The following is a 23,765-nucleotide window of genomic DNA, read 5'->3' as shown; positions in this document are numbered from 1 at the left end:
GGCAGCTCCTGTTCCTACTTACTGTGGAAACTGAGGTTGAAGAGCCCTGTCCAATCACATTTCAGAGTGGAAACCGAGGTTGAAGAGCCCTGTCCAATCACATTTCAGGGTGGATTTCAGCTGCATTCAGTCCCGGGCCACCCCACCAGACAGCACCAAAGGAGGCAACAGCAGCAATCTAAGTGGCCTAGAAGCCACGTCCACACAGGGTCTCCTCTCCCAGTCACATTAGAGATGCCCCCAGGGCCTTGGTGCCAGTCACACCTGAGGAAGGCCAGCGCTTGGTGTCTGGGTGGCTTTGACAACAGCAGGCCTGTGGGCTCGGCCGTGCCGAGCAGGTCAGGTGGTGCCCTGTGTTGGTTCACGGCCAGCTCCCTGGGGCCGGCATTGGCTGCCCCGGCCAGAAGTTGTGGGCGGGGAAGAGGAGGAGAGGCTTGAGAGCTGGGCCCACGGGCACACCCTGCAAGGTAGGCAGACGGCTCCACCCGCGCCTTGGCCAGCAGCCGCGTGTCAGGGTACTGGGGAGAAGGCAGGCAGGTAGGGACCCTCACACCACTGCCAGCCCAGGTGGGGAGAAGGGGCAGGATTGTAACCCCTCCTCCCGGGCGGGAAGGGCAGGTGGGCACGAGAGGAGTGGGGACCAGGACAGTGCGGCTTTGGCCACACCCTGCCTCTTGCCTCAGTTTCCTTATCTTTAGCAGGGAGGATCCCTGCTTCCCTGGGCTGTGGAGGGCCGGCCCCACTGTGGGCGAGGTGGGGCATTCTGGAAGGGCTGCCCAGTGCTGGAAGATGGTCTGGGCAGGAGGGCCAGCCCCACGGGCTCTGGATCTGAGACTTCAGGCACAGTGTCTGGCCGGCAGCCTGCAAAGGCAGGTGTGGCTCAGAAGCCGAGGGTGAGGGGAGTGGAGCTGTGGGAGGGGTCTGGGGTCACCAGGTCACTACTGTGTCCTCTCGCCACCACTTCCCTGAGCCATGTCCTCCACTGCAGCCCAGGGAGATGTGGCATCCTCATAGGGAGGACACGGACACACATCTGACTTCCTGCCTGCTGCGTGCAGGGACCATTCTGACACCTTCCCCGTGTGACCCGCCGTTCCCCCAAATCTCACAAATGAGACAGGCCCAGGGAGGCTGAGGGACCCGCCCGAAGTCACACAGCCTGGTGGGGATGAGCAGGGCTGGGAACCCAGGACCTGGCCATCCAGTCCTGTCCTGCACTGGTCCTGGGAGGCCGGGGAAGCCATGTTTGGCTCTGGCTGTCTCGGGGATGACTGTGGCTACAGGTGCCCCACTGCCCTGACAGCCCCAGCACCTTCACTACCCGGGGCGCTGCCTCAGTGTTGCCTCTTGGGAGTTCTGGGATGGGGTCACGAAGGCCCCTGGCTGTCCCCGGCTCCCTGCCCCACCCTGGGATGCACAGGGAGGGGTGCGGAAGACCTGGGCACCTGCTCATGCAAATCCCGGCTGTTTGCATTGCCTCCCTCTGGGCCCATTTGCCTGGTGCCCAGCACCTGCCCAAATGCCTCCTCAGCCCCTGGGCTGGCCGGTGGGTGTAGGAGGGGCCGAGCCTGGGTGTGGGGCAAGGGGTGGTTGCGGCCACCGGGAAGGTGAGGCTGCCCGACGCTGCTGCTGGGCTTCCCTGACCTCAGCTGCCGGGCGCCTAGTTCTGCCCCGTCCTCGGGAGGAAAGGGGTGCTGTGGGCCCTGGGAAGGGCCAGAGCTTGGGTTGTGGCTGCTTCCACCTCTAATGGCTGCTGCTCTTCCCCCCGGGGGGCTTGCACAGAGTCGGGGAGGCGCTGCTGAGCTCCAGGCTGAAGGGTGCTCATGGGTGTCCTATCCCAGAACTTCCAAGAGGCAAAACTGAGGTTCACTGGAGAGGAATTCAAGGGTCAGGGAGCCCCGTAGGACCCCTCCCAAGGCCCAGGCCCCCATTAGCTTCCCCACCGGGGATGAAGGGAAGAGAAGAGGGAGTCCCCCATCTACGGCCTAAGAGTCATTGGGAAAGTAAGGATAACAGTGTCGTCCAGCCCAGCCTTGTGCCCCAGGCTGAGGGTCATGGCCAAACCCCAACCCCTACACCCTGTGCTGGGGACAAGTCTGGCCATGCATCCCCAGCCGCAGGGCACATGTCCAGATGTAGCCAGGATTGACCCCAGTGGGTGACCAGGTGTGGCAGGGCCTGGTGGGAATGAAGGCCAGCCTGAGGACCCCCACCCAGGGTGAGGCTCCCGCCCAGGGTGAGGACCCACGCCCAGGGCTGCACCTCACTGCCTGTTCTGTGTTAAGTGGTGTCCTCCCAGACGGGGCGACACTAATGGTGGCATACTGTCCACTGCGAAGCTTAGAATGTGACCTCATTTGGAAGTGGAGTCCTTGCACACTGGGGTAGGGCAGGCCTGGGCACTCAGTGATGGCAGAGGAGACAGACAGGCGAGGCGGACCGCACGCCAACCAAGGCGGAGGCTGGAGCCACGCGGCCACAGCCAGGGACACCTGGCGCCTTGGGAACCTGGAAGGGGTGGGAGGGACCCACCCGAGAGCTTCCAGAGGGAGCACGGCCCCGCCGATGCCTGGATTTGGGATGTCTGGCCTCTAGAACTATGAGATCATCGTTTGTTGTTTTGAGCCCCCGAGGTGTGGCCCTTTGTTTCAGCAGCCCTGGGATGCAACAGCAATGCCAAGCCGTGTCCCAGCCTCCAGCCCCCACCTAGGGCCTGGCCACAGACACGAGCTTCCAACACTGAAAACCGCCAAGCGTCTCCACCAGCGCGGGAGGCCGTATTCAAATACTGCCTCTCTGCGGTCTGCGGCTGGTTCGTGCTCTGCAGGCAGGAAGTGCGGGAGGATTTGCATTACCCTGCAGGGACGGCTCAGGCCCACGTGGTGCTGACAGCATCAGGGCGCCTCCGCAGGCCTGGCCGGAGGAGGGGGCTGAGGTCCGTGAGTGGGTCCTGCCTGGGGCTGGCAGTCACCAGAAGTCGTGCCAGGCTTGACTTGGGCCTCGCACAGGGACCCTGGGCAGCCGTGACAGCAGCCTGAGCTGGGCATCTTAAAACAACGGCAATTGATTTTCTCATGGTTCTGGAGGCCACCAGCGCTAAGTCCTAAGTCAAGGTGTCGGCAGGGCCAAGCTCTTGAGGGGGATCCTCCCTGCCTCTTCCAGCTTCGGGGCTCCAGGTGTCCCTTGGCCTGTGGCTGCATCCCCCAACCCCTGCCTCCGCCTCCCCTGTGTCTTTCCCTGCTCCTCTGTCTCTATGTCCAAACGTCCCCTTTTTATATCAGAACCTGGGAATCAGGGTTCCCCCTGCTCCAACATGGCCTCATCTTTACTTACATCTTAATCACATCTGCAACGGGCCTGTTTCCAAAGGTCGCATTCCCACATACTGGGGTTTGGGGCTTGGACATATCTGTCTGGGGACGCAGTAACTGTGCTGGCTCCAGAGGCCTAATGGGGAGGGCCTTGGCCTTAGCCTCTGCCCCAAAGCCAGGCCCCCACCAGGGGTCCCAGGACATACTCCCTCTCGTGCCTGAAGGTCCCCTCAACTCCTATGTCCCTTCCTGAGGTCACAGGTGGGCCCCTCTCTAGGAAATGAAAGGTTTTACAGAACGGTCCATTATCTTCTTACAAAAGGCCTTCTGTGGTGGGCACAGCCCAGAGCGCCTGGGCATAGGGTGGGCACAGGATAACCAAGGGACAGTTCTGTGGGATCAGGAGCTTCCAGGTAGCCCCAGGTTGGGCAGGGTAGTGTGACTGGGGGCCCAGGGAGACCTCTGCCCGGTGGCCTGTGACCCGGCGCATGGTTCCAGGAAGGCAGACAGCGGAGCAGGTGCCCTCTGCCTGCCAGGGCTTGTCCTCAGACACCAGCTTCCAATACTGAGTTTTCAGACAAGCAATCGGAAGGAGGTGGGGCCAAGCCAGTCCGAGGTCAGCCAGGCTGGGGCTGGGCAGCTGAGAGATGAGGCTGTGGGCAGGGATGGAGGCAGGGCACTGAGGGGACAGCGCCGATCCTTGGATCCCTGCCACATAGAGAGGGACTGAGATGCCCGACCTCACTGGGCAGCTGGGAGACGTGAGCCCCATGAGGGTTGAGGGAATAGGGCTGAGGTGCATGAGGCCTCTTCTCCCTTGATGCGGGAGCGCTGAGGGAAGAGCTCTGCCGCTGATGCTGTGTGGGCCGGGGCGAGGCCTCCCCTCTGTGTGTCCTGGGCCTCCTGGACCTCCTGGGCAAGGAAGGTGGTCCCTTGTCCACACTGCCTCCTGCACCTGAGCTGAGGGCACCTGCCTCACCTTCTCATCTCTGCCCAGGTGCACCCAGGGGCTCTGCATCCCTGTCCTGGGAGTGAGTGGGCTGTGTGGCCAGGGGGCTGCAAGGCCTCTGCTGAGTCTTCCAGAGTTTCCAGGTCATCCCCACAAAAGGCCTCTGGAGAAGCGTCTGCAGGTGTGGCTGACCTGAGGTGCCCAGAGTGGGGTGAGTAGAGGAACCAGGAGGCAGTGGCAGAGCCCCACACATCCCACCTTCACCTGGAAAGGAGCTTGGTTGGGGCGGTGCTACAGCAAGAGACAGAGCTGCAGGGGGTCGCTGGGCAGGGCCCGGCTGGAGAGAAGGTCCCTGGGGCAGAGATGCCTGGGGCAGTCCCCAGGTCTCCTTGTGCATGTTGGCTGGAGAGGGGCTTCCTAGGGGAAGGCAGCACTCGCCCCCTGAGGGGAGGGAGGCGGGGATGGGCATTCCCAGCCCTCAAGGGCCGGGGTATCCCTGCATCTCTAGAGGCTGTCATGCAGGATGTCCAAGGCCCCTGTCCCGGAAGCCCCGGGGATGCTGAAGACCGGCAGGGGCTAGGCTTGCACAGGGGCGAGGTCGACTTTGGAGGGTCTGGGAAGAAGCGAGGCAAGGTAGGGGCAGTCCCCAGGCCTCGGGCGATGTCTGCCTTGACCTGGAACCCATGAGCCCCCATTTCCTTCCCTGGAAGCTGAGTGCCAGGGTCCTCCCCACCCCTGGGGTCTGCTCCCCGGGGGCCATATTCAGACCCCCCAGACAAGCAGAGTTCCAGAGCTGGAAGGAGTGGCTCTGGCCAGCCTCCTACCTCCCTGTGATAACCGGGACCCCTGAGGTCCCCCTGAGAGATTTGGAGGTGCAAGGTTAAGCGCATCCAAGGCCCCACCTCTGACCAGTGCCCTCAGCTCACTGAGGAGGACGCCAGCCCAGAGAGGGGTCAGGACTCTCCAGGTCACACAGCAGGTCAAAGGAGGACTGGCTCTGTCCCAAAAGGGGTATTGGGGGCCACTCTCCTCCTGCTACCTGCCACCAGGAACCAGCACCTCCCCAGTGCCCCCTGTGTCCAGCCCCCTTGATGCCCAGAACCTCCCCAGTGCCCAGTGTCCCCTCGTGTCCAGCCCCCTTGATGCCCAACAAGTCCCCAGTGCTGAGTGCCCCCCATGTCCAGCCCACAAATGCTCAGCACCTCCTCAGTGCCTCCTGTGTCCAGCCCACCCCAATGCCCAGCAGTTCCCGTGCCCCGTGCCCCGAAAGCCCTGAGCTGCAGCCCCCGCCTTGCAGTTTGTACGGGTGCTGAGCGGAGTGGCCCCGTCTGTGCTCTTTGACCTGCTGCTTGCTGAGTGGCACCTGCCGGCCCCCAACCTGGTGGTGTCCCTTGTGGGCGAGGAGCAGCCTTTCGCCATGAAGTCCTGGCTGCGGGACGTACTGCGCAAGGGGCTGGTGAAGGTGGCTCAGAGCACAGGTGAGCCCCCACCCTCATGGCAGCCCGAGGCCCTGACTCTCCACCCCACCCGGCACGGGCAGCGGTCCCACCCCACACAGCAGCCCGAGGTCCTGACTCTCTGGACCATCAGGAGAACATTTCCCGAAACTGCCCACCTGTCCTCTGCAGTACCCACAGGTGCAGCAGTGCCTACGTACTGGACCAGCGCCTCCCCGAGCTGGGCCTGGCCCTTCCTTAGAGCTGCCCCCTCCACTACGAGATGTCCCTGCTCCCACATACCTGGGACCAAAGCACCCCGGTGTATACAGGGTGGGACCCCCTGGGGAGGCAGTCGGGCCAGCCAGCTGTAGGGGTCAGAGTCCAATGACTGGGCTCTTTTTTGAGGTAGCTTGGCCTATGCAACACCCTGGAGAAGGGCCTGAGGTTTCAGGGACCCTCACTAAAGAAATGACTGTGGCAAACTCAAAGAGATCTTCCAGCCAGACATGGCCGAGGGCTTTGTAAAAGTTTGGGAAAACATCCTGGGATTCTGGCCCAGCAGAGGCAGCTGGACAGAGCTGTGTCGGATTTGTCCCGGAGGGAGCCCAGTGGAAGGACTGGGCCCCAGCATGTGTGCTCCAGGTGGGGTGGGGGTGCCACTTCACAGGTTCTGGGCCCAGCCAGTCCCACTGCTGCCCAGTCCTCTGCCTTGGGTGGCTGTCTTGCCCTCTCTGGGCCTCGACTTCCCCACCCCGCCTTGAGGTATTCCCCAGCACCCACCACTGACTCCCAGGTAACTGGCTGCTGATTGGGCCTAGGTGTTAGGGCGTGGGGCCAACTAGGAAAGACCCGGGCAGTGCGGCACAGTGAGCCCCTCCTCCGTCCCCACAGGAGCCTGGATCCTGACCAGTGCCCTCCACGTGGGCCTGGCCCGGCATATCGGGCAGGCCGTGCGCGACCACTCGCTGGCCAGCACATCCACCAAGGCCCGTGTGGTTGCCGTCGGCATGGCCTCTCTGGACCGCGTCCTGCACCGCCGCATTCTGGAGGAGGCCCAGGTGCACATCCAGCTCCCAGCACCACGACTGCTGGGGGCCTGGAGGCAGGGGCTCAGAAGGGTTTGGGCAGCAGGCAGAGAGCTCTGGGAGGACAGGATTCGGGCTGGAGGAGGAGCAGGGATTGGACAGAGCAAGCACGCGGCCAGCAGGTGGCAGTACCGCATAGGGAACGGCCAGTGTAGACTGTGGCGAGATCCCTCGCCTCCTCCTATACCACGTGGGCCCAGGCCCCAAGCCCTGTCCAAGCCTGGACAAGCAACTTCCGTCCCCCATGCTGGGGTCTGTCTAAGGCACTGCCTTAGGAGGCCCAGGCTGCCCCTGGTGGATGTCTGGACACCAGCCCTAGAGTCGGGAAGGAGGAGCTTCCGGCAGCCCCGGCTGTCTCCATGGCTCTGTCTAAAAGAACCTGCTCCCCACCGCCCCTGCCCCTGACTGTCGAAGGAGGGTCCCCGGGCCCCAGCTGTTGGTCCCTCCTTTTGTCTGAAGGGTGGGGAAACCAAGGCTCAGGCAGAAGCCTTGTGCAGGGCCCCATAGTGTAGTGTGTATGGCCTGGCAGGGAGGATCCCGCAGCGGGACCCAGCCCAAGCTGCCTCCCGAGGGCTCAGCCTCGTCTCCCTGAATGGGCACAGGAGGATATTCCTGTCCACTACCCCGAGGATGACGGCAGCAGCCAGGGGCCTCTCTGTTCGCTGGACAGCAACCTCTCCCACTTCATCCTGGTGGAGCCAGGCCCCCCGGGGAAGGGCGATGGGCTGACGGAGCTGCGGCTCAGGCTGGAGAAGCACATCTCGGAGCAGAGGACAGGCTACGGGGGTGAGGCCCGCCCCAGCCACCCAGGAAAGCCGCCGGCGGCCAACTGCCTTGGGACCCAGTGGGGATCCAGGGACCCGCCTATGGGAGGGTGGGGGTGACCGCCAGGGAGAAGGAGGAGGGCTTCCCAGGCAGAACGCAGCCAGCATGGCTGGGCACCGAGACCTGGAGACCTGGGCCGTGGGGGCCTGGGAGGAGGAGCTGTCTGGGCAGGGCGGTGCAGGAGGCACAGCTGGATAGAGTGGGTCTGGCTGGGCAGTGACATTCCCACCAGAGCCGGTGCAGTTCTGTTTTCACTGGGCCTTGCCGTGGTCAGAGGCTCTGGGGTGTGAGTTGAAAGAGGGCTACTTCCTGCCACCAGGCATGAGGTACGCTGCCACCAGAGGGCAGCGTCACCCGAGAAATGGGCACCTCTGGCCAGTCGCACTTTCAAAAGCTGGACTTACTAAGAAAGTGCTAGTGTGTAAATAATATTCATAAACAAAGCATATAATTATTTATAACGTCTATGAACAATATACAATATTTAGAAACAAAAAATGGTTTTTTGTGGGCAGTTTTTGGGTGGGCAGTTTCGGGAATTGTTCTCCGGATGGCCCAGAGAGTCAGGGCGTCGGGCTGCCGTGTGGGGTGGGAGCGCTGCCCGTGCCGGGTGGGGTGGAGAGTCAGGGCCTCAGGCTGCCGTAATTTCTTGGCAAGGCCAACTGAGCCTTTTTTTTTTTTTTTTTTTTTCTGGTAGAATCTCACTCAGTCCCCCAGGCTGGAGTGCAGTGGTGCAATCTTAGCTCACTGCAGCCTCCACCTACCGGGTTCCAGCAATTCTTCTGCCTCAGCCTCCTGGGTAGCTGGGATCATAGGCATGTGCCACCATGCCTGGCTTTTTTTTTTTTAGTAGAGATGGGGTTGCACCATGTTGGCCAGGCTGGACTTGAACTCCTGACCTCAGGTGATCCGCCTGCTTTGGCCTCCCAAAGTGCTGAGATTACAGGCATGAGCCACTGTGCCCGGCCAACTGAGCACTCTTTAGAAATGAAAACACAAAATCTCATCAAACTCTGGGGACACAGGCAGAGGGCCCTGCTCTGCTCTGCGGAAGCCCTGCTGGCCTGGGCACCGTTTGGCCAGGTCTGGTTTATCCTCCAGATTCAATCAGGAGGCACCTTTCAAAGTCAGGGGCCCGCCTGGGAGTTCAGTTCCCTGTGGGTGATTCTAAGGCATCTCCAGTCAATTTGCTCCCTCACAGAAGATGGGGGCAGGTCCAGGACTCTCTGGGGGCTTCACATATAGAAGTCTCATTTGCAGCTTCTGTTTGGGGGAGAAACCTGAAGACTCCCTCCTTACCTCTTTGGTTTGCTGAGCGGTCAGGAGCAGCCCGCCCAGCAGAGCTCCCTCGATGGTCGAGACGCTGCCTCTGCCACGCTCGGCATGAGTGTGTGTGGTGTGGCGGTGCACCTGCAGGGCTGGGGACTCCGTTTCCTCCATGTCACTTTGTATTTTAACAGCCGTAGGCCAGCTCTTGCCACAAAGTCCGCGTGCTGGGCAGTGGGGTTTAGAACTGGGGCCCTCGGCCCCCATATGGCAGGGGCTGTAATAGCGGCCTGTGCCACATGGCCCAGACGAAGCCCTCACTTTATTCGGAAGAGCTAGCTTTGACCAGAAAATGTGGTGGCCTGAGAGCCTGAGATCCGGGTGGTCACCCCAGGCAGAGTCCTCGGGCCTCACGGGTACCCTGTCCACAGGCACTGGCAGCATCGAGATCCCTGTCCTCTGCTTGCTGGTCAATGGAGATCCCAGCACCTTGGAGGTAGGGGCCTGGCTGAGGCCCCCTGGCTGGCTGAAGCCTTGTGGAGGGGTTTGGTGGATTCTGGGCACCCCTGGGATGGGGCTGGAAGGGATGGGGGGCCCCCCTGACACCTGCAGCCAGATGTCGCCGGGATGATCTGGGCTCCACTCTCCCCTCCCTCCCCATCTCAGAGGATCTCCAGGGCCGTGGAGCAGGCTGCCCCGTGGCTGATCCTGGCGGGCTCAGGGGGCATCGCCGATGTGCTCGCTGCCCTGGTGAACCAGCCCCACCTCCTGGTGCCCAGGGTGGCTGAGAAGCAGTTTAAGGAGAAGTTCCCCAGCGAGCATTTCTCTTGGGAGGACATCGTGCGCTGGACCAAGCTGGTATGCGATTCCCCACCCCTGTCCTCCCGACCCTCCTCCCGGGGTGGCAGTGGTCCTCTGGGAGAGCCCCTGCTGATGCAGCCTCCAGCCCACTCCTCCCACCTCAGACTGCCGGGCCCCCCACCCACTCTCGCTTCAGGCCCACAGGGAGCAGAGGGACCCAGGCAGCCCCTTGGTCTGCGGGTGGTCCCGGGCCGGGCCCAGTGGGTGGTGGGCACGCAGGCTGCAAGGCTCACCTGGGGACACTGCCTGTGCCTCCGCTGGTGTCGACCACAGCCTGCCCCTGCCCCTGCCCCTGCCCCTGCCCCTGTCCTGGCTGAGGCGGCCCCATCGGGGCTCTGTTCTGGTGCCCAGCTGCAGAACATCACGTCACACCAGCAGCTGCTCACCGTGTACGACTTTGAGCAGGAGGGCTCCGAGGAGCTGGACACAGTCATCCTGAAGGCGCTGGTGAAAGGTGAGGGCGGGCAGGGTGGGCACGGCAGTAACCATCAGGCGGCTTCATGCTCGGAGACACTCTGGGGTTTGGCAGCCTGGCCGTTTGGGACGCTCGCCCGCCTGTCCCTTCCCGGGAAAGATGACACGTGATTCATGCATCTCTCTGTATTTGGCAAGTTTTATGACATGTGTTTTTTACCACAGCTTAAAACTATACTTAAAGCTCTCAATTCAGTGGGTTTTTTTTGTTTTTTTTTTTTTTTTTTTTTTTTTTTTTTTTTTTGAGACGGAGTCTCGCTCTGCCACCCAGGCTGGAGTGCAGTGGCCGGATCTCAGCTCACTGCAAGCTCCGCCTCCCGGGTTCACGCCATTCTCCTGCCTCAGCCTCCCGAGTAGCTGGGACTACAGGCGCCCGCCACCTCGCCCGGCTAGTTTTTTGTAGTTTTTAGTAGAGACGGGGTTTCACAGTGTCAGCCAGGATGGTCTCGATCTCCTGACCTCGTGATCCGCCCGTCTCGGCCTCCCAAAGTGCTGGGATTACAGGCTTGAGCCACCGCGCCCGGCCTCAGTGGGGTTTTTTTTAGTGGGGGAGGTTGTTTTTTGTTTGTTTTGGTTTTTGGTTTTTTGAGATGGAGTCTCGCACCGTCGCCCGGGCTGGAGTGCAGTGCTGCGATCTCGGCTCACTGCAACCTCCTCCTCCCGAGTTCAAGCGATTCTCCTGCCTCAACCTTCCAAGTAGCTGGGATTACAGGTGCCCGCCACCACACCCAGATAATTTTTTGTATTTTTAGTAGAGATGGGGTTTCACTATGTTGGCCAGGCTGGTCTCAAACTCCTGACCTCGTGATCTGCCCGCCTGGACCTCCCAAAGTGCTGGGGTTACAGGCGTGAGCCACCACACTGGCCAATTCAGTGGTTTTTAGTATATTCGCGAGGTGGGGCAACCATCACTGTTGTCTAATTCCAGAAGCCTTCATCGCCCCAGAAGGAGCCCATACCCCTTGGCACTCACTCCCCATTTTCCCCCAGCCCCTGGGAACCATCAATCTGCTTCCTGTCTCTATGGATTTGCCGACGGGCGTTTCGTGTCCATGGCTCCCTGCAGGAGCGGGAGGGTTTCACGGTTCATCCGTGTTGCAGCGTATACCATTTCATGCTTCATTCCTTCTGTAAGGCGGAGTCAGGTTCCAGCCTGTGGACAGACTGTGGCTGATGCATCCGTTCACCCGCCGATGGAAAATTTTGATCAGCATTTGATGTGCTTTTTGTTGGAGACAAACACGTGCTGAAGGGCTGGCTGCTGGCAGGCAGACATAGCCCCAGCAGGGAGGGGCGCTGCTGAGCAGGGTCTGGGGACACCTTGAGTGAGGGGCTGCTCTGGGAAGGGTGTCTGGACTGCGGGTAGCTCGGGATTTAGCAACCTCACCAGGACAAGGAGGTCAACGGAGCCCCCCTATTTAGGAACCTCCGTGTTTAGGAGCTCCCCCACCCCTTCTCATGAGTCTCAGTTTGGTCCCAGCGGCCTGAGAGAGGTACCGTAGTCTTATGGGGTCTACGACTGTGGAGGCTGAGGCTGGCGAGGACGGCGGTTTCCAGCAGATGCACCCAGCCCAGGTGCTGCAGGCCTCCCTCGAGTGACCCTGGTGACCTCACCAAGTCATGGTCAAATGCCCTTGCCCATGGAGGAAACATGGCCCAGCGTGCTACCCTGACAACATCCAGGAAGTGGCCTCAAGGCCCAGGTGTTAGCTGGGGTACCCCCGTTGCGGCCGAGGAAGGTGCCTCACATGGGAGCAGATGGGCCATGCTGACACAGGCCAGGGCAGTGCGCCTTCTCCTGCGGTTTGCACAAAGTCTTATGCCTCCTGCTGGTGCTCAGAAGTGGCACATGTGCCCCCTCAAGTCCCAGCGTGAAGTTCCCGTTTCCGCGTCTCTAGGCAGCCCACCTTCAGGGACCCTGTGCCCCAGCTCTGTCAGGCCCTCAGCTTCACCCTCGCCAGTGCCCGCCTGCTCTGCCCACAGCCTGCAAGAGCCACAGCCAGGAGCCTCAGGACTATCTGGATGAGCTCAAGCTGGCCGTGGCCTGGGACCACGTGGACATCGCCAAGAGTGAGATCTTCAATGGGGACGTGGAGTGGAAGGTGCCTCCCAGTCTGGCCCACCCGCCTCCCCCTCCCCCTCCCCCTCCCCCTCCCCCTCCCCCTCCCCCTCCCGGCACTGCCCAAGCTGCCTACGCTGCCTGCTTCTGCACCCTGCGGGCTGCTTGGCTGAGCCCATTCTGCCAACTGTCCTAAAGTCTGGGGCAAGACCAGGCCACACGGTTCCGCCCGGGGCTCTGCCTCGCTCGCTGGCCCAGGCAGAGCCGGCTGGGTGCCAGCTGTCCCCAAAGCCCAAGGGGGTCGTGACACCCTCAGCATTTTCTCACGACTGGCCCCTCTGTGCCCGCCCCAACTCAGGGGGCAGGCTGGGGTGCAGGAGAGCGCGAGAGTCTGCGTGACCTGGCCCTGGGGATGGGGTCCCTGTGCTCCCTGCTCTCTCCTTCCTTGGGCCCCCCTCCTCCTGTCTCTCACTCACTCTCTTGCCCTGCTTCCCTTGGGTTTCCATGGCCGCCAAGTCCTGTGACCTGGAGGAGGTGATGGTGGACGCCCTGGTCAGCAACAAGCCCGAGTTTGTGCGCCTCTTTGTGGACAACGGCGCGGACGTGGCTGACTTCCTGACGTATGGGCGGCTGCAGCAGCTTTACCGCTCCGTGTCGCCCAAGAGCCTGCTCTTCGACCTGCTGCAGCGGAAGCAGGAGGAGGCCCGGCTGACGCTGGCCGGCCTGGGTGCCCAGCAGGCCCGGGAGCCACCCACGGGGCCACCTGCCTTCTCCCTTCACGAGGTCTCCCGTGTACTCAAGGACTTCCTGCAGGACGCCTGCCGAGGATTCTACCAGGCCGGCCGGCCGGGGGGCCGCAGGAAGGCGGTGAGCGGGGCTCCAGGGAACGGGGGGTGAGACAAGGGCCACAGTGGGAGGCCGACGCCCATGTCCTCCAGGAGAAGGGCCCGGCCAAGCAGCCCACAGGCCAGAAGTGGCTGCTGGACCTGAACCAGAAGAGTGAGAACCCCTGGCGGGACCTCTTCCTGTGGGCCGTGCTGCAGAACCGCCACGAGATGGCCACCTACTTCTGGGCCATGGTGAGCCGAGGCCGTGGGCCCAGCGTGGGGGCGGGGGAGGGACGGCCTCCTGAGACCGGGTCTCCTAGGGCCAGGAAGGTGTGGCAGCCGCTCTGGCTGCCTGCAAAATCCTCAAAGAGATGTCGCACCTGGAGACGGAGGCCGAGGCGGCCCGAGCCATGCGCGAGGCGAAGTACGAGCAGCTGGCCCTGGGTGAGTGACCAGCCGGGGCCAGGCCCGCGTGTCGGGGGAGGATGTGATAGAGGGTCAGACAAAGGGTCCTGGGCCTCGCCAGGGCCGCCTGTTACCGCTGTGGGGCTCCAGGTACCCTCAGTGGCCTCCTCTGTAGGAGAGGACAGACGGCTCTGCCTGGGGTGGAGGCGGACCCAGACCCTGAGTGTGGGACCGCTGGGCACGTGGTGAGGAAGATAGAGCCTCACGCCCCAGGCATGCACTGGGCCCTGCCGCGGGACAAGGGACATTCGGGGCGGCGGAGGCCCCCTCATCCTGCTGGGGGAGGGAAAGAGCCAGAGAAGGACAAAGGGTCAGGAAGGGTCCAGAGCAGGCCAGGCGGGGGCAGAAGGCCTGGCTGGGCCCTGGGAGGTGAATGCAGGGTGCGGCCACAGACCCCAGGTCTGGGCGGGGGATGGAGGAGGGGCGTTGGGGGCCGGGCATCGGTGTCTTGTCCTAGCGGCCAGGGTCTCCGGGGGCAGACCTCTTCTCTGAGTGCTACAGCAACAGTGAGGACCTCGCCTTCGCCCTGCTGGTGCGCCGGAACCGCTGCTGGAGCAAGACCACCTGCCTGCACCTGGCCACCGAGGCGGACGCCAAGGCCTTCTTTGCCCACGATGGCGTGCAGGTGAGTGCCAGCTGGCCTGGGGGAGAGCTGCCAGGGGGCAGGGCTGGCAGGCGAGCTGGGCCCAGCTTGAGTTGACTTCACAGCCTGCGGCTGCCCTGTCACTCCCGTCCCCAGCACAGGGGAGCGGGGTGGGGCTTCTGTTCCTGGAAGGTGCCCCCCGGCTTCCTCCACCAGGCACATTCCTGCCTCTGGGGTCAGCGGAAGTGCCACTTCCTCCTCTCAGTCCTTCCCAACCACCAAGCCCAATCTTTTCCCTAGTGAAGGGCACAGCAGCTCAACCCACACCCCTGCGATGAGCATCCCGAGGAGCACGTCCCCCACCAGGACGGGGGCTCCGGGAGGGAAGGCTGGGCTGGGCACCCCTTCAGCTCACGTGGGCCAGGCACCTGGGCATTCCTGGGGCAGGGCATAGCCTGGGCGAAGGGGCAGAGGTGGAGCCAACAGTTTTGCCTTCACCTCAGGCCTTCCTGACCAGGATCTGGTGGGGGGACATGGCTGCGGGCACGCCCATTCTGCGGCTGCTAGGAGCCTTCTTCTGCCCCGCCCTCGTCTATACCAACCTCATCACCTTCAGGTGGGTCAGGCCTGTGGGCTGCCTGCTGGCTGGGGCAGGTACCAGTGCATGTGCCGGAACCACAGGGAGGTCCTGGGCCTCGCTGGTGCTGGTGGTAGCCTGACTCTGTAGCCCCCAAGTCCAGACTCCCTGCAGGTCCCACTCCCCACAGTCCTTGCACCCAGTGGGCACTTTGATGGCCGAGCGCCCGGAGCCACGCAGGCGCCTCTGGGAGTCCTTCCTGCAGGCCCTGAGCTCTCCTGTGCTTGCAGTGAGGAAGCCTCCCTGAGGACAGGCCTGGAGGACCTGCAGGAGCTGGACAGCCTGGACACGGAGAAGAGTCTGCTGTACGGCCTGCACAGCCGGTGCGAGGCAGAGGGCCGGGCAGAGTGGAGGGGACCGGCGGGTGGTGGCTGGGAGGCTGGACTGTGGTGGGGCACCCAGCTGGGCGCCAGCCTCACCGCTGCGGCCTTCTCTGCGGCACAGGGTGGAGGAGATGGTGGAGGCTCCGAGGGCTCAGGGTGGCCGAGGCCCGCATGCTGTCTTCCTGCTCACACGCTGGCGGAAGTTCTGGGGCGCTCCCGTGACTGTGTTCCTGGGGAATGTGGTCATGTACTTCGCCTTCCTCTTCCTGTTCACCTATGTCCTGCTGTTGGACTTCAGGCCGCCCCCCCAGGGACCCTCGGGGCCCGAGGTCACTCTCTACTTTTGGGTCTTTACACTGGTGCTGGAGGAAATCCGGCAGGTAGGTGGCCACACTAGCTTGGGTCCCCTCCACTCTGCAGCTTCAGGTTGGGCAACCTAAGCTGGGTCCTGCCCTCTTGGGGTGGGGCTACCCATCTGTAGAACAAGAACAGCATGGGGCCTCCCACCTTCCCAGTCACCAGTGGCCATGATCCTGGTCAAGGACCCAGCCCTGAGCCCTGCTCCAGACTGAGCCTTCATCCCTGCCCCAGACTGAGCATGACCATGGTCTCCTTCGTCAGAGTCTGAACCCTGACCTGTATCACAGACTGAGTCCAGACACTGAATAAACTGATCCCTAGACTCTGGGCACAAAGAGCCCTGACTCCAAGTGAAGACTGACCTCAGCTTCTGTCCCCAGACAGCCCTGGAATAGCTTCAGTGGACCCCCAGTCCCACTGGTAGCCTGGGCCCTGGTCATAGATGGAACCCCGATCCCCATGGCACACTGAACCCTGATCCTTACAGATCCGAGCTTGTCCAGGTAGGGCTGTCCCCAGCGAGGGGGCCTGGACAACTATCAGTGGACTGCCTGCCTCCCTCCCAGGGCTTCTTCACAGATGAGGACACACACCTGCTGAAGAAGTTCACACTGTATGTGGGGGACAACTGGAACAAGTGTGACATGGTGGCCATCTTCCTGTTCATCGTGGGTGTCACCTGCAGGTCTGTGGGGCCCAGGGGGGCTTGTGGGCAGGCTGCCAGATGAAGCCACTCAGGTCGGGCGTGGTGGTGGCACCTGTGGTCCCAGCTACTCAGGAGGCTGAGGTGGGTGGGTCACTTGAGCCAGGGAATTTGAGGCTGCAGCAAGCTGTGATCACGACACTGCCCTCCGGCCTGGGTGACAGAGCAAGACCCTGTCTGCTAAAAATAAATAAACAAAAAATGAAGCCACTCAGGGCCTCAGGAGTCCTGGCCTGGCCCTGGCCCTGCCCACACCCAGCATGCTGTGTGCCCCTGGGGAAGCCTCTGCCCCTCTCTGGGCCCCGCAGCCGCATCAGCCTCCCACCCTCCAGGATGCTGCCCTTGGCGTTTGAGGCTGGCCGCACAGTCCTCGCCATGGACTTCATGGTGTTCACGCTGCGGCTGATCCACATCTTTGCCATACACAAGCAGCTGGGCCCCAAGATCATCGTGGTGGAGCGCATGGTGAGCCCCGGGCCTGGCCCTGGAGGGACAGACAGCCCCTGCCCGGGCCCCTGGCTGGCCACTGACGCCCCTCTTTCTGCCCCACCCTGTGGAGATGAAGGACGTCTTCTTCTTCCTCTTCTTTCTGAGCGTGTGGCTCGTGGCCTACGGCGTCACCACCCAGGCGCTGCTGCACCCCCATGATGGCCGCCTGGAGTGGATCTTCCGCCGGGTGCTCTACCGGCCTTACCTGCAGATCTTCGGGCAGATCCCACTGGACGAGATCGATGGTTTGCACACAGCCAGCAGGGGCGGGGCGGGGAGCAAGTGGAGCCCTGTGTGCACAAGCCCTGGGCACGAGTCTCTCCAGAGGGGTCTGCTGGGGCCAGGGAGACCCCAGCCTGGGGCAGAGATGGGAAAAGTGGCTGAGGCCTGGTCCCCAGGCCCCCCACACCCCAAAGGGCCAGGCCTGGTTCCCGAGGCAGAGGCAGCTCCAGTCACGAAGCCCCGACCTGGGGCCTTGGGCTGGGAAGGGGACACAAGGAGACCCCAAGGCAGCCAGGACTGGCCTCCTGCTTGGGAAGGCCAAGCGGCAAGTCTTGCTCTGGGGGTGGTCCATCGGGGGCGAAGGGATGGGCAGTCACTAAGGGCACAGAGTGCGCCCAAAGGCTGTCCCAGCTATCATCCAGGGTCTGGGCCCTCTGGCTCTCCTCACGGCCCCTGGCCTCTGCCCTTCTCCCACAGGGCCCTGCTTGACCTAGGTGCCCCGTCACCCACCCACCCACCAGAGCCCTTATGCCGTCCTTCCACCATGCGGCCACTCCTAAAGGCACCCTGGCTGCTCCTGGGGACCCACCCCAACGTGTGTGTGTGGCCTGTCCGTGCCTGTGGGTGTCCCCAGGCCGACCCCTGTAGCTGGCTGGGGCTGGTGGAGGCTCTGGAAACTTTTTCATAAGCCAGTGCAGTGGGGAGGGCGGGGTGGGGGGACAGAGCCGCTTGGCCATGGGGGCCTCTGTGCTGATGGGTTGGTGGGAAGCTCAGGGATGGGGCAGCTCAGGGATGGGGCAGGGACCTGTGCAGTCCCCTGGGATGGCTGGGACTCAGTGAGGAGCCGACCTGGGACGGGACGCACACCTCTGGGAAGGTGGGCCAGCAGCCAGCCAGCCCCTGGGGCCCTCGAGGGGTGCCGTATGCTTGGAGATCCAGCAGAGAAGGTGCTGGAAACATTGTTCAGGCGGTGTCAGGCGGCTGGGGCTGCCCAGCATGGGGCAGTCATGGCACAACGTGCTGCCCAGGCCTGACCCTGACCTCTGTGGAGTGGCGCTCAGGATCTGCGATAAATATTTGTTGATGGGATGATGGCCAGACCGGAGCAAACACAGGCCTCCGGGACAGGCGTGGGCGACGCCGTGATGGAAATCGCCTCTCCCAGCGCGGCTCATTTCCTTGGGCTGTTTTCTTAGCCCCCGCAGCCCCTCCTGACATTTTGGTGTTTGCTCATCACAGGCATTCATTTTCCAGGCCATTAGTTTAACCAGACCCTGCCTGCCTGCGACCCCACCTCGCCCTCACCATATGGTCTCCAACACTGCCCTGTCCGCAGGGCCCCTCGGGGCAGGAGGAGCTCTAGACAGGCGCCTCCAGCCGGGGCAGGGTTGGGGGTCCCCCCTTTCTTGAGTGGCTGCCTCTCTGGCGGGCCAGTCCCAGACACCCGTATGGGGAGACAGGCCTGGCCATGGCCTCCTTGTCGATGGGAGAAGGCGGGAAACAGACTCCCGAGGAGCCTGCTCCGAGTGCTGCCCCAGGGAGGTCTGCGGTGCTGCTGGGATCTCTCAGGGAGGTCTGCGGTGCTGCTGGGATCTCAGAACCCTGTGCTGAAACGCCTACAACAGGGCCAGCCCCGGCCGCACACTGAGTCTCAGATGTGTCACTTCCCCTCTCTAAGCTGCAATTCCTTGGGGTCAGTTCAGCTGCCAAGCAAATGTCTGGGCCCTTCAGGCTGAACCCAGCCACTCACTGTGAGCCCCTCTGCTGCTGGGCAGAGAGTCACTCACACATGCTGGGCAGAGAGTCACTCACTCACACACGCTGGGCTGCTGGGCAGAGAGTCACTCACACACGCTGGGCTGAGAGGGAGACTGAGGCTCAGACAGTTTCTGCACAGCCTGCAGGTCTCCTCAGAGCCCAGGACAGCCCCCTGCCCCACTCTGCACTCGTGCCAAGCTGGAGCTGGGGTTGAGCTGTGGTGATGAGCTTGTTCTCTGGGGCTCCAGGCCCCAGGGACAATTTAATTTCCAGCCCGGCCTGGTGGCGCCTTCCCAAATCACAGAGTCGGGGAGGGTGTGGGGGTCTCATTCCTCAGAGCTGCTTTTATCAGACAGATTTACGGCTTCACAAACAGGCTCTCCAGGCTGGCCCTGGCCCGCTCCTCCAGCGTGCGGGGACAAGAGGGGTCATCAGTCTGCCCAGGAACAGATTCATGGGCTGGAGGTGGCCAGGGCGGGCAGAGGAGGGGCAGGCCTGGGGTGGGAGCGTGGGGAGGGCTGGTGCTCACTGGCTGCCAGTGCACACACAAACACTCAATAACTCACACACGGGCCAATGTGTCACAATAACTCACTCGGGAGAAACAAGGCAGGAATTCACCCCAGGAAGGAGAACGGACCCCTCCAGCTCAGGACCCAGGCACAGAGGCAGGAACCTGGGAACAGGGAGACCCCCAGAACCCACCACAGGGCAACCTGGAGCTGGCAGGCACCAAGACACACTTGAATGTGCCTGTGTGTGTGCCAGTGTGTTCACACAGACTCACACATGAGCATGTGTGCCAGGCACATCCAAACACATGTACAGGCTCACACAGACACAACCCAGCATGCAGGCTGGGGAGGGAGGAGAGAGCGGAGCTCCCATTAGGATATGGAGGGGATATGTGGTCCCGGATGGCCGGGGCATGCTCTGGCCTCTGGCTGGGATCCTGAGCACCCTGACTCCCACTGTGGCTCCTTCCTCCCTCCTCCTGCCCTGCAGGCTGGGGTGGGGTGGGGGTCTAAGGCTGAGCCCTGCAATGGAGAAGCCGGTGTGAGGTTCTGGTTTTAAGGGACTGGAGTGAGATCTGCTGCCCCTCCAGGGTATCCCTGCCCAGGGCCGAGGGAGCTCAGCCTGCCAGCTCCCAGAGTGCACTGCCTGAAGAATGTTCTTGACTTGAGTGGCCCAGTGTGGGATCGGTGCCCTCAGGGCTTGCAGCGAGCCCTGTCTGGAGCCTGCTGGCGCGATACATTTTGGAAAGGTGGCGGAATTACTCCCCAGCTTGGAGTATGATCACAGGGGTTAGTGCTGTAACGGCTCTGAGACGTCCTGCAGTAAGGACCCCATCTCCCTTTCCTCAGCAGCTTCCCCAAACCTTCAACAGCAGAGGCTTTTTTGGGATGAGGGGTGGAGGTTTTAACACACGCAACAACCGGCAGAAACCTGTGTCCCGTGACCCCTCTGTCCCCCACCTTCCATCCCTCCGGGGGTCTTGACTCTACCTCCAGGGCCTGTGGCCCTGGCTGACTCCAGTCCCTGGTGGAAGCCCAGCAGACATGGCAGAGGGGGCCCAGGGTGGGCCTCACCACCCATCTGGTTCTGGTTTGCTGTGATGGGGGTTTCGGTGCTAAAACCTAGGCCATCCTGGGTGAACTGGGACAGTGGGTCACCTAACTAGCACCTGTGTCCCCTGGGTTCAACACTGAGACTAAGCTCTCTACCTCAGGGCGTTTGCCTGAGGCCGCCCTTGTGGCTGCCCCTGGTCTGGTCCCCACGGTGTTCCCCACGGCACCCTTGCCTTCCAGAAGCCCGTGTGAACTGCTCCACCCACCCACTGCTGCTGGAGGACTCGCCATCCTGCCCCAGCCTCTACGCCAACTGGCTGGTCATCCTCCTGCTGGTCACCTTCCTGTTGGTCACCAACGTGCTGCTCATGAACCTGCTTATCGCCATGTTCAGGTGACTCCACCCAACCCCCGGAGGAGAGCGCCCTGGAGCGGAGGGAGCAGAGGGTCATTCCCCAACACCGCCTCCTTCGCGGTCCGCAGCAGGGCTTGGTGCCCCAGGGCAGATAGGAGGCGGCACAGCCTGGACTGCGGGGCTTTGCCTGCCCAAGACCTCGAACTCTGCGGGCCGCCCTCCTGGTCCCAGGAAGCAGGGCCTGGGTCTTTGGGGGAAGGGTGCTGTGGCGAGAACTCTGGGCTTGTCCAGGAGAGCAGAGCGGACAGGGGAAGACCCAAGGAGAGTGCAGAAGCAGTGCTGGGCCTCGGTTTCAAAAAGGGCTCCCCGACAGCAATCAGGGCACAGGTGGGATGCGTCCCCCAGGTGGGCGTGGGGAGCCGGCAGGTGACGGCTCGGCTGTGTCCCTGCAGCTACACGTTCCAGGTGGTGCAGGGCAACGCAGACATGTTCTGGAAGTTCCAGCGCTACAACCTGATCGTGGAGTACCACGAGCGCCCCGCCCTGGCCCCGCCCTTCATCCTGCTCAGCCACCTGAGCCTGGCCCTCCGCAGGGTCTTCAAGAAGGAGGCCGAGCACAAGCGGGAGCACCTGGGTGAGGCCGGGGCGGTGGGTCCCAGGGCGGGGCTGTGCGCCGGAGGCGGGTCTGGAGAGACCTGGGCCCCTCCTCAGCCCCGTGGGTCCTCGGCTGGGCTCTGTGCAGACTGGCACCGCTGAGCCCGTCCCCCTGCAGCTTGGCCGTCCCTGCACAGGGCTGTTCTCTCCCTCCATCCGCTGGCTGGGCCCCACTCACTCCTGCCGGGCCTACCTCGCCCCGGGACCAGGCCTGGGCTCTGCCACTGAGGCCCATGTGCTCTAGTAACGCTGACTGCCGCCCCGCTTTCCCAGAGAGAGACCTGCCGGACCCCCTGGACCAGAAGGTCGTCACTTGGGAGACAGTGCAGAAGGAGAACTTCCTGAGCAAGATGGAGAAGCGGAAGAGGGACAGCGAGGGGGAGGTGCTGCGGAAAACCGCCAACAGGTGCGGGGGCCTGTCCTGATCACTGGTGGGTGTCCGGCTGCCTTTAAGCAGGGATGTGCCCTTGGCGTCAGTGACAGAGGATCTGAGCTGGGGAGCCGAAGCTGAACGGGTAGGGGCAGGGCCCTGGCCAAGCCCAAGGGCCTCACTTTCCAGCCTGACCTGTGCGGGACCCTGCTGGGATGCCCAGCCAGGCGAAAAGGAAGCGTGCACAGTGACCGTGGCGCCCTCCCTGCTGTGGTCTCAGGAGTGGGACTCCCCACCCCGGCTTCCCTCCAGCCCTGGCTGCAGGGGCCTGTCCCCGCCTGCCTGCCCTGTACCGTCTTGCTGGGTGGTGTGCCCAGGCAGGGACGGCACCCCAGCCCTACCAGGGAGGCACAGAGCGCTCTGTACCTGTGCCAGGTGCACTTTGAGGGGTCCTGGTGCCACCAGATCTGGGCATGAGGGGGGAAGGGAAAGGGCCAGGGCACCCAGACTCGGGCACACAGGGAGGCCTGAGGGGATGGGGAGGCTCCCCACACGCGGAGTGCTGCGTGGCCATCCACAGCTACCCGCCTGCTCCTGCTGCAGAGTGGACTTCGTTGCCAAGTACCTCAGGGGGCTGAGGGAGCAAGAAAAACGCATCAAGCATCTGGAGTCACAGGCAAGCGAGCCCTGGAGCTCCTCTCCCTGACGGGAGGCGGGTGGCCGCGTGGGGCCACTGGGACCTGCCCACAGCCCTGCCCGGTCGTTCACAGAAATGAGCCAGACCAGAGCCAGGGCAGGAGCACCCCAGTGGGTGGAGGAAGGTCCTGGGGAAGGGGGCCGTCCCACCTGTGCCTGCTCCACCCTGCCACTTGAGAGGCCACAGCCTTAAATGAGGGTGTCACATTCACAACCCCTCACGTTTCACTCTACATGCCTCACGGGAGCCTCACCCACCCCGCCTTTGAGTGGCAGCTCCCAGAGGGAGGAGTCCCGGGGCAGCGGGGCCCTGGCAGGAGAGGGGAGATGGGGAGGTTGCCTGTCCCCTGCTGTCCTGAGAGCCCTGGAGCTTCCCGGACATGTTTCCCTCCTCCAGATCAACTATTGCTCGGTGCTCGTGTCCTCTGTGGCTGACATGCTGGCCCAGGGTGGCAGCCCCTGCAGTAAGCCTGTTTGGGGAGCATGGGATGAGGGTGGGCATGGGCACCCACCCTGCAGCAGCTGGTGGGAGCAGGTGGGGGCCGTAGGCTGTGCTGTGTACTCTGCCTTCCCTGCCTGGCCTGGGAGTCTCAGGAGGCCTTGGCTAAACATGGTTCTTCAGGGTGGTGTGGGAACCCTCTGACGGAGCCCCGGCCTCGGCCAGGGTCAAATGTGGTTCACTCAGACTCCTGAGGCTCTGCTTGGCACAGGCCCTACCGGGCTGTCCTGCTCAGGGGGCAAAAGGGCCCCTCAGCCTCACGGGAGTTGCTTTCCTAGTCCCAGGAGTGCAGGAGGAGGCCTGGTTGTCTCTGGGCTCCCCATCTTCCCCAGGCTGGCCTGTGGGGACTCACTCTGGGAGTCATGGCATCCTGGCCCTTGCCTTTGAGCCAGCTACCTCTCCCCTTCCTGGGCCTGCCCTGCTGGCTCCCACCACTCAGGGGGGCCTTCCTTCCCATCAGGCTCTCGACACTGTGGCGGGGGAAGCCGGCTGGTGGCCTCTGACCACAGAGGGGGTTTAGATGGCCAGGAACAACCCGGGGCTGGCCAGCCTTCCTCGGACACCTAAGCTGCTTGGCCTGCCATATGTGGGGCCATCTCACCTCAGCAGGCCACCCTGGGTCTTGTGCACTGACCTTTGCCGACCTCCAGCGGAACCCCCAGGGGGCAGCAGACCCCCCAGCAGACAATGGCCCTCCTGGTGCCTCACCAGACCCTCACCCAAAGGAACCGCTCCTTGTCCCTCCCGGCCTCCCTGGGGGCACCGCAGTGTCATGGGGCTGTCTACCCTGACAGGCACTACTCCCCGAGCAGAAAACGTGCCCCACCGTAACCCTACTTGGAAACTGACCAGCGTGCACCGCAGAAAAGCTGGCCCTGCGGTGCAACGGGGGAGCACCCCCATCCAGACTGAGCAGCTGCTGTGGGGTCTGCACCCACCCCTGCCCTGACTTGTGTTGCCTGACAAGAGACTCATCTTTTTTTGAAA

General features: G+C 63.0%; 1 protein-coding gene and 1 long non-coding RNA gene across 5 annotated transcripts; one reads left to right on the top strand and one right to left on the bottom strand.

The window, feature by feature from the left end:
* The first annotated feature begins 450 nt into the window (after positions 1-450).
* TRPM5 (transient receptor potential cation channel subfamily M member 5) lies at positions 451-23,765 on the top strand. Of its 4 annotated transcripts, none has more exons than XR_013403409.1 (26): positions 451-537; positions 4,309-4,471; positions 4,769-4,893; positions 5,558-5,738; positions 6,591-6,757; positions 7,387-7,570; positions 9,307-9,371; positions 9,542-9,733; positions 10,088-10,190; positions 12,194-12,312; positions 12,786-13,136; positions 13,208-13,348; positions 13,417-13,540; positions 14,041-14,186; positions 14,648-14,760; positions 15,012-15,104; positions 15,226-15,484; positions 16,031-16,149; positions 16,500-16,632; positions 16,727-16,901; positions 20,445-20,598; positions 21,012-21,193; positions 21,487-21,619; positions 22,164-22,259; positions 22,677-22,743; positions 23,239-23,765. XR_013403409.1 is itself a non-coding variant. In XM_028833060.2 (26 exons), exons 3-26 carry the CDS (start codon positions 4,777-4,779, stop codon positions 23,343-23,345), a joined length of 3,498 nt encoding a protein of 1,165 aa, XP_028688893.2. In that variant the 5' UTR covers positions 451-537; positions 4,309-4,471; positions 4,769-4,776; the 3' UTR covers positions 23,346-23,765. The 4 variants fall into 4 exon arrangements, 3 of the variants coding, with proteins under 3 accessions (XP_028688893.2, XP_077817845.1, XP_077817846.1); XM_028833060.2 differs by having other exon boundaries at positions 22,187-22,259; XM_077961719.1 differs by lacking the exon at positions 22,677-22,743 and having other exon boundaries at positions 22,187-22,259.
* Positions 15,202-16,849, bottom strand: LOC144334045 (uncharacterized). The gene is made up of 3 exons (XR_013403411.1): positions 16,718-16,849; positions 16,058-16,344; positions 15,202-15,334 (listed from the first exon to the last, which is right to left on the bottom strand). It is a non-coding gene; the product is annotated as an uncharacterized LOC144334045 (long non-coding RNA).

This window comes from Macaca mulatta, chromosome 14, assembly GCF_049350105.2.
Source record: "Macaca mulatta isolate MMU2019108-1 chromosome 14, T2T-MMU8v2.0, whole genome shotgun sequence".
Classification (NCBI taxonomy): Eukaryota; Metazoa; Chordata; class Mammalia; order Primates; family Cercopithecidae; genus Macaca; species Macaca mulatta.
The sequence above is the reverse complement of the archived record's forward strand: the minus strand, read 5'-3'. Positions and strand labels throughout refer to the sequence as shown.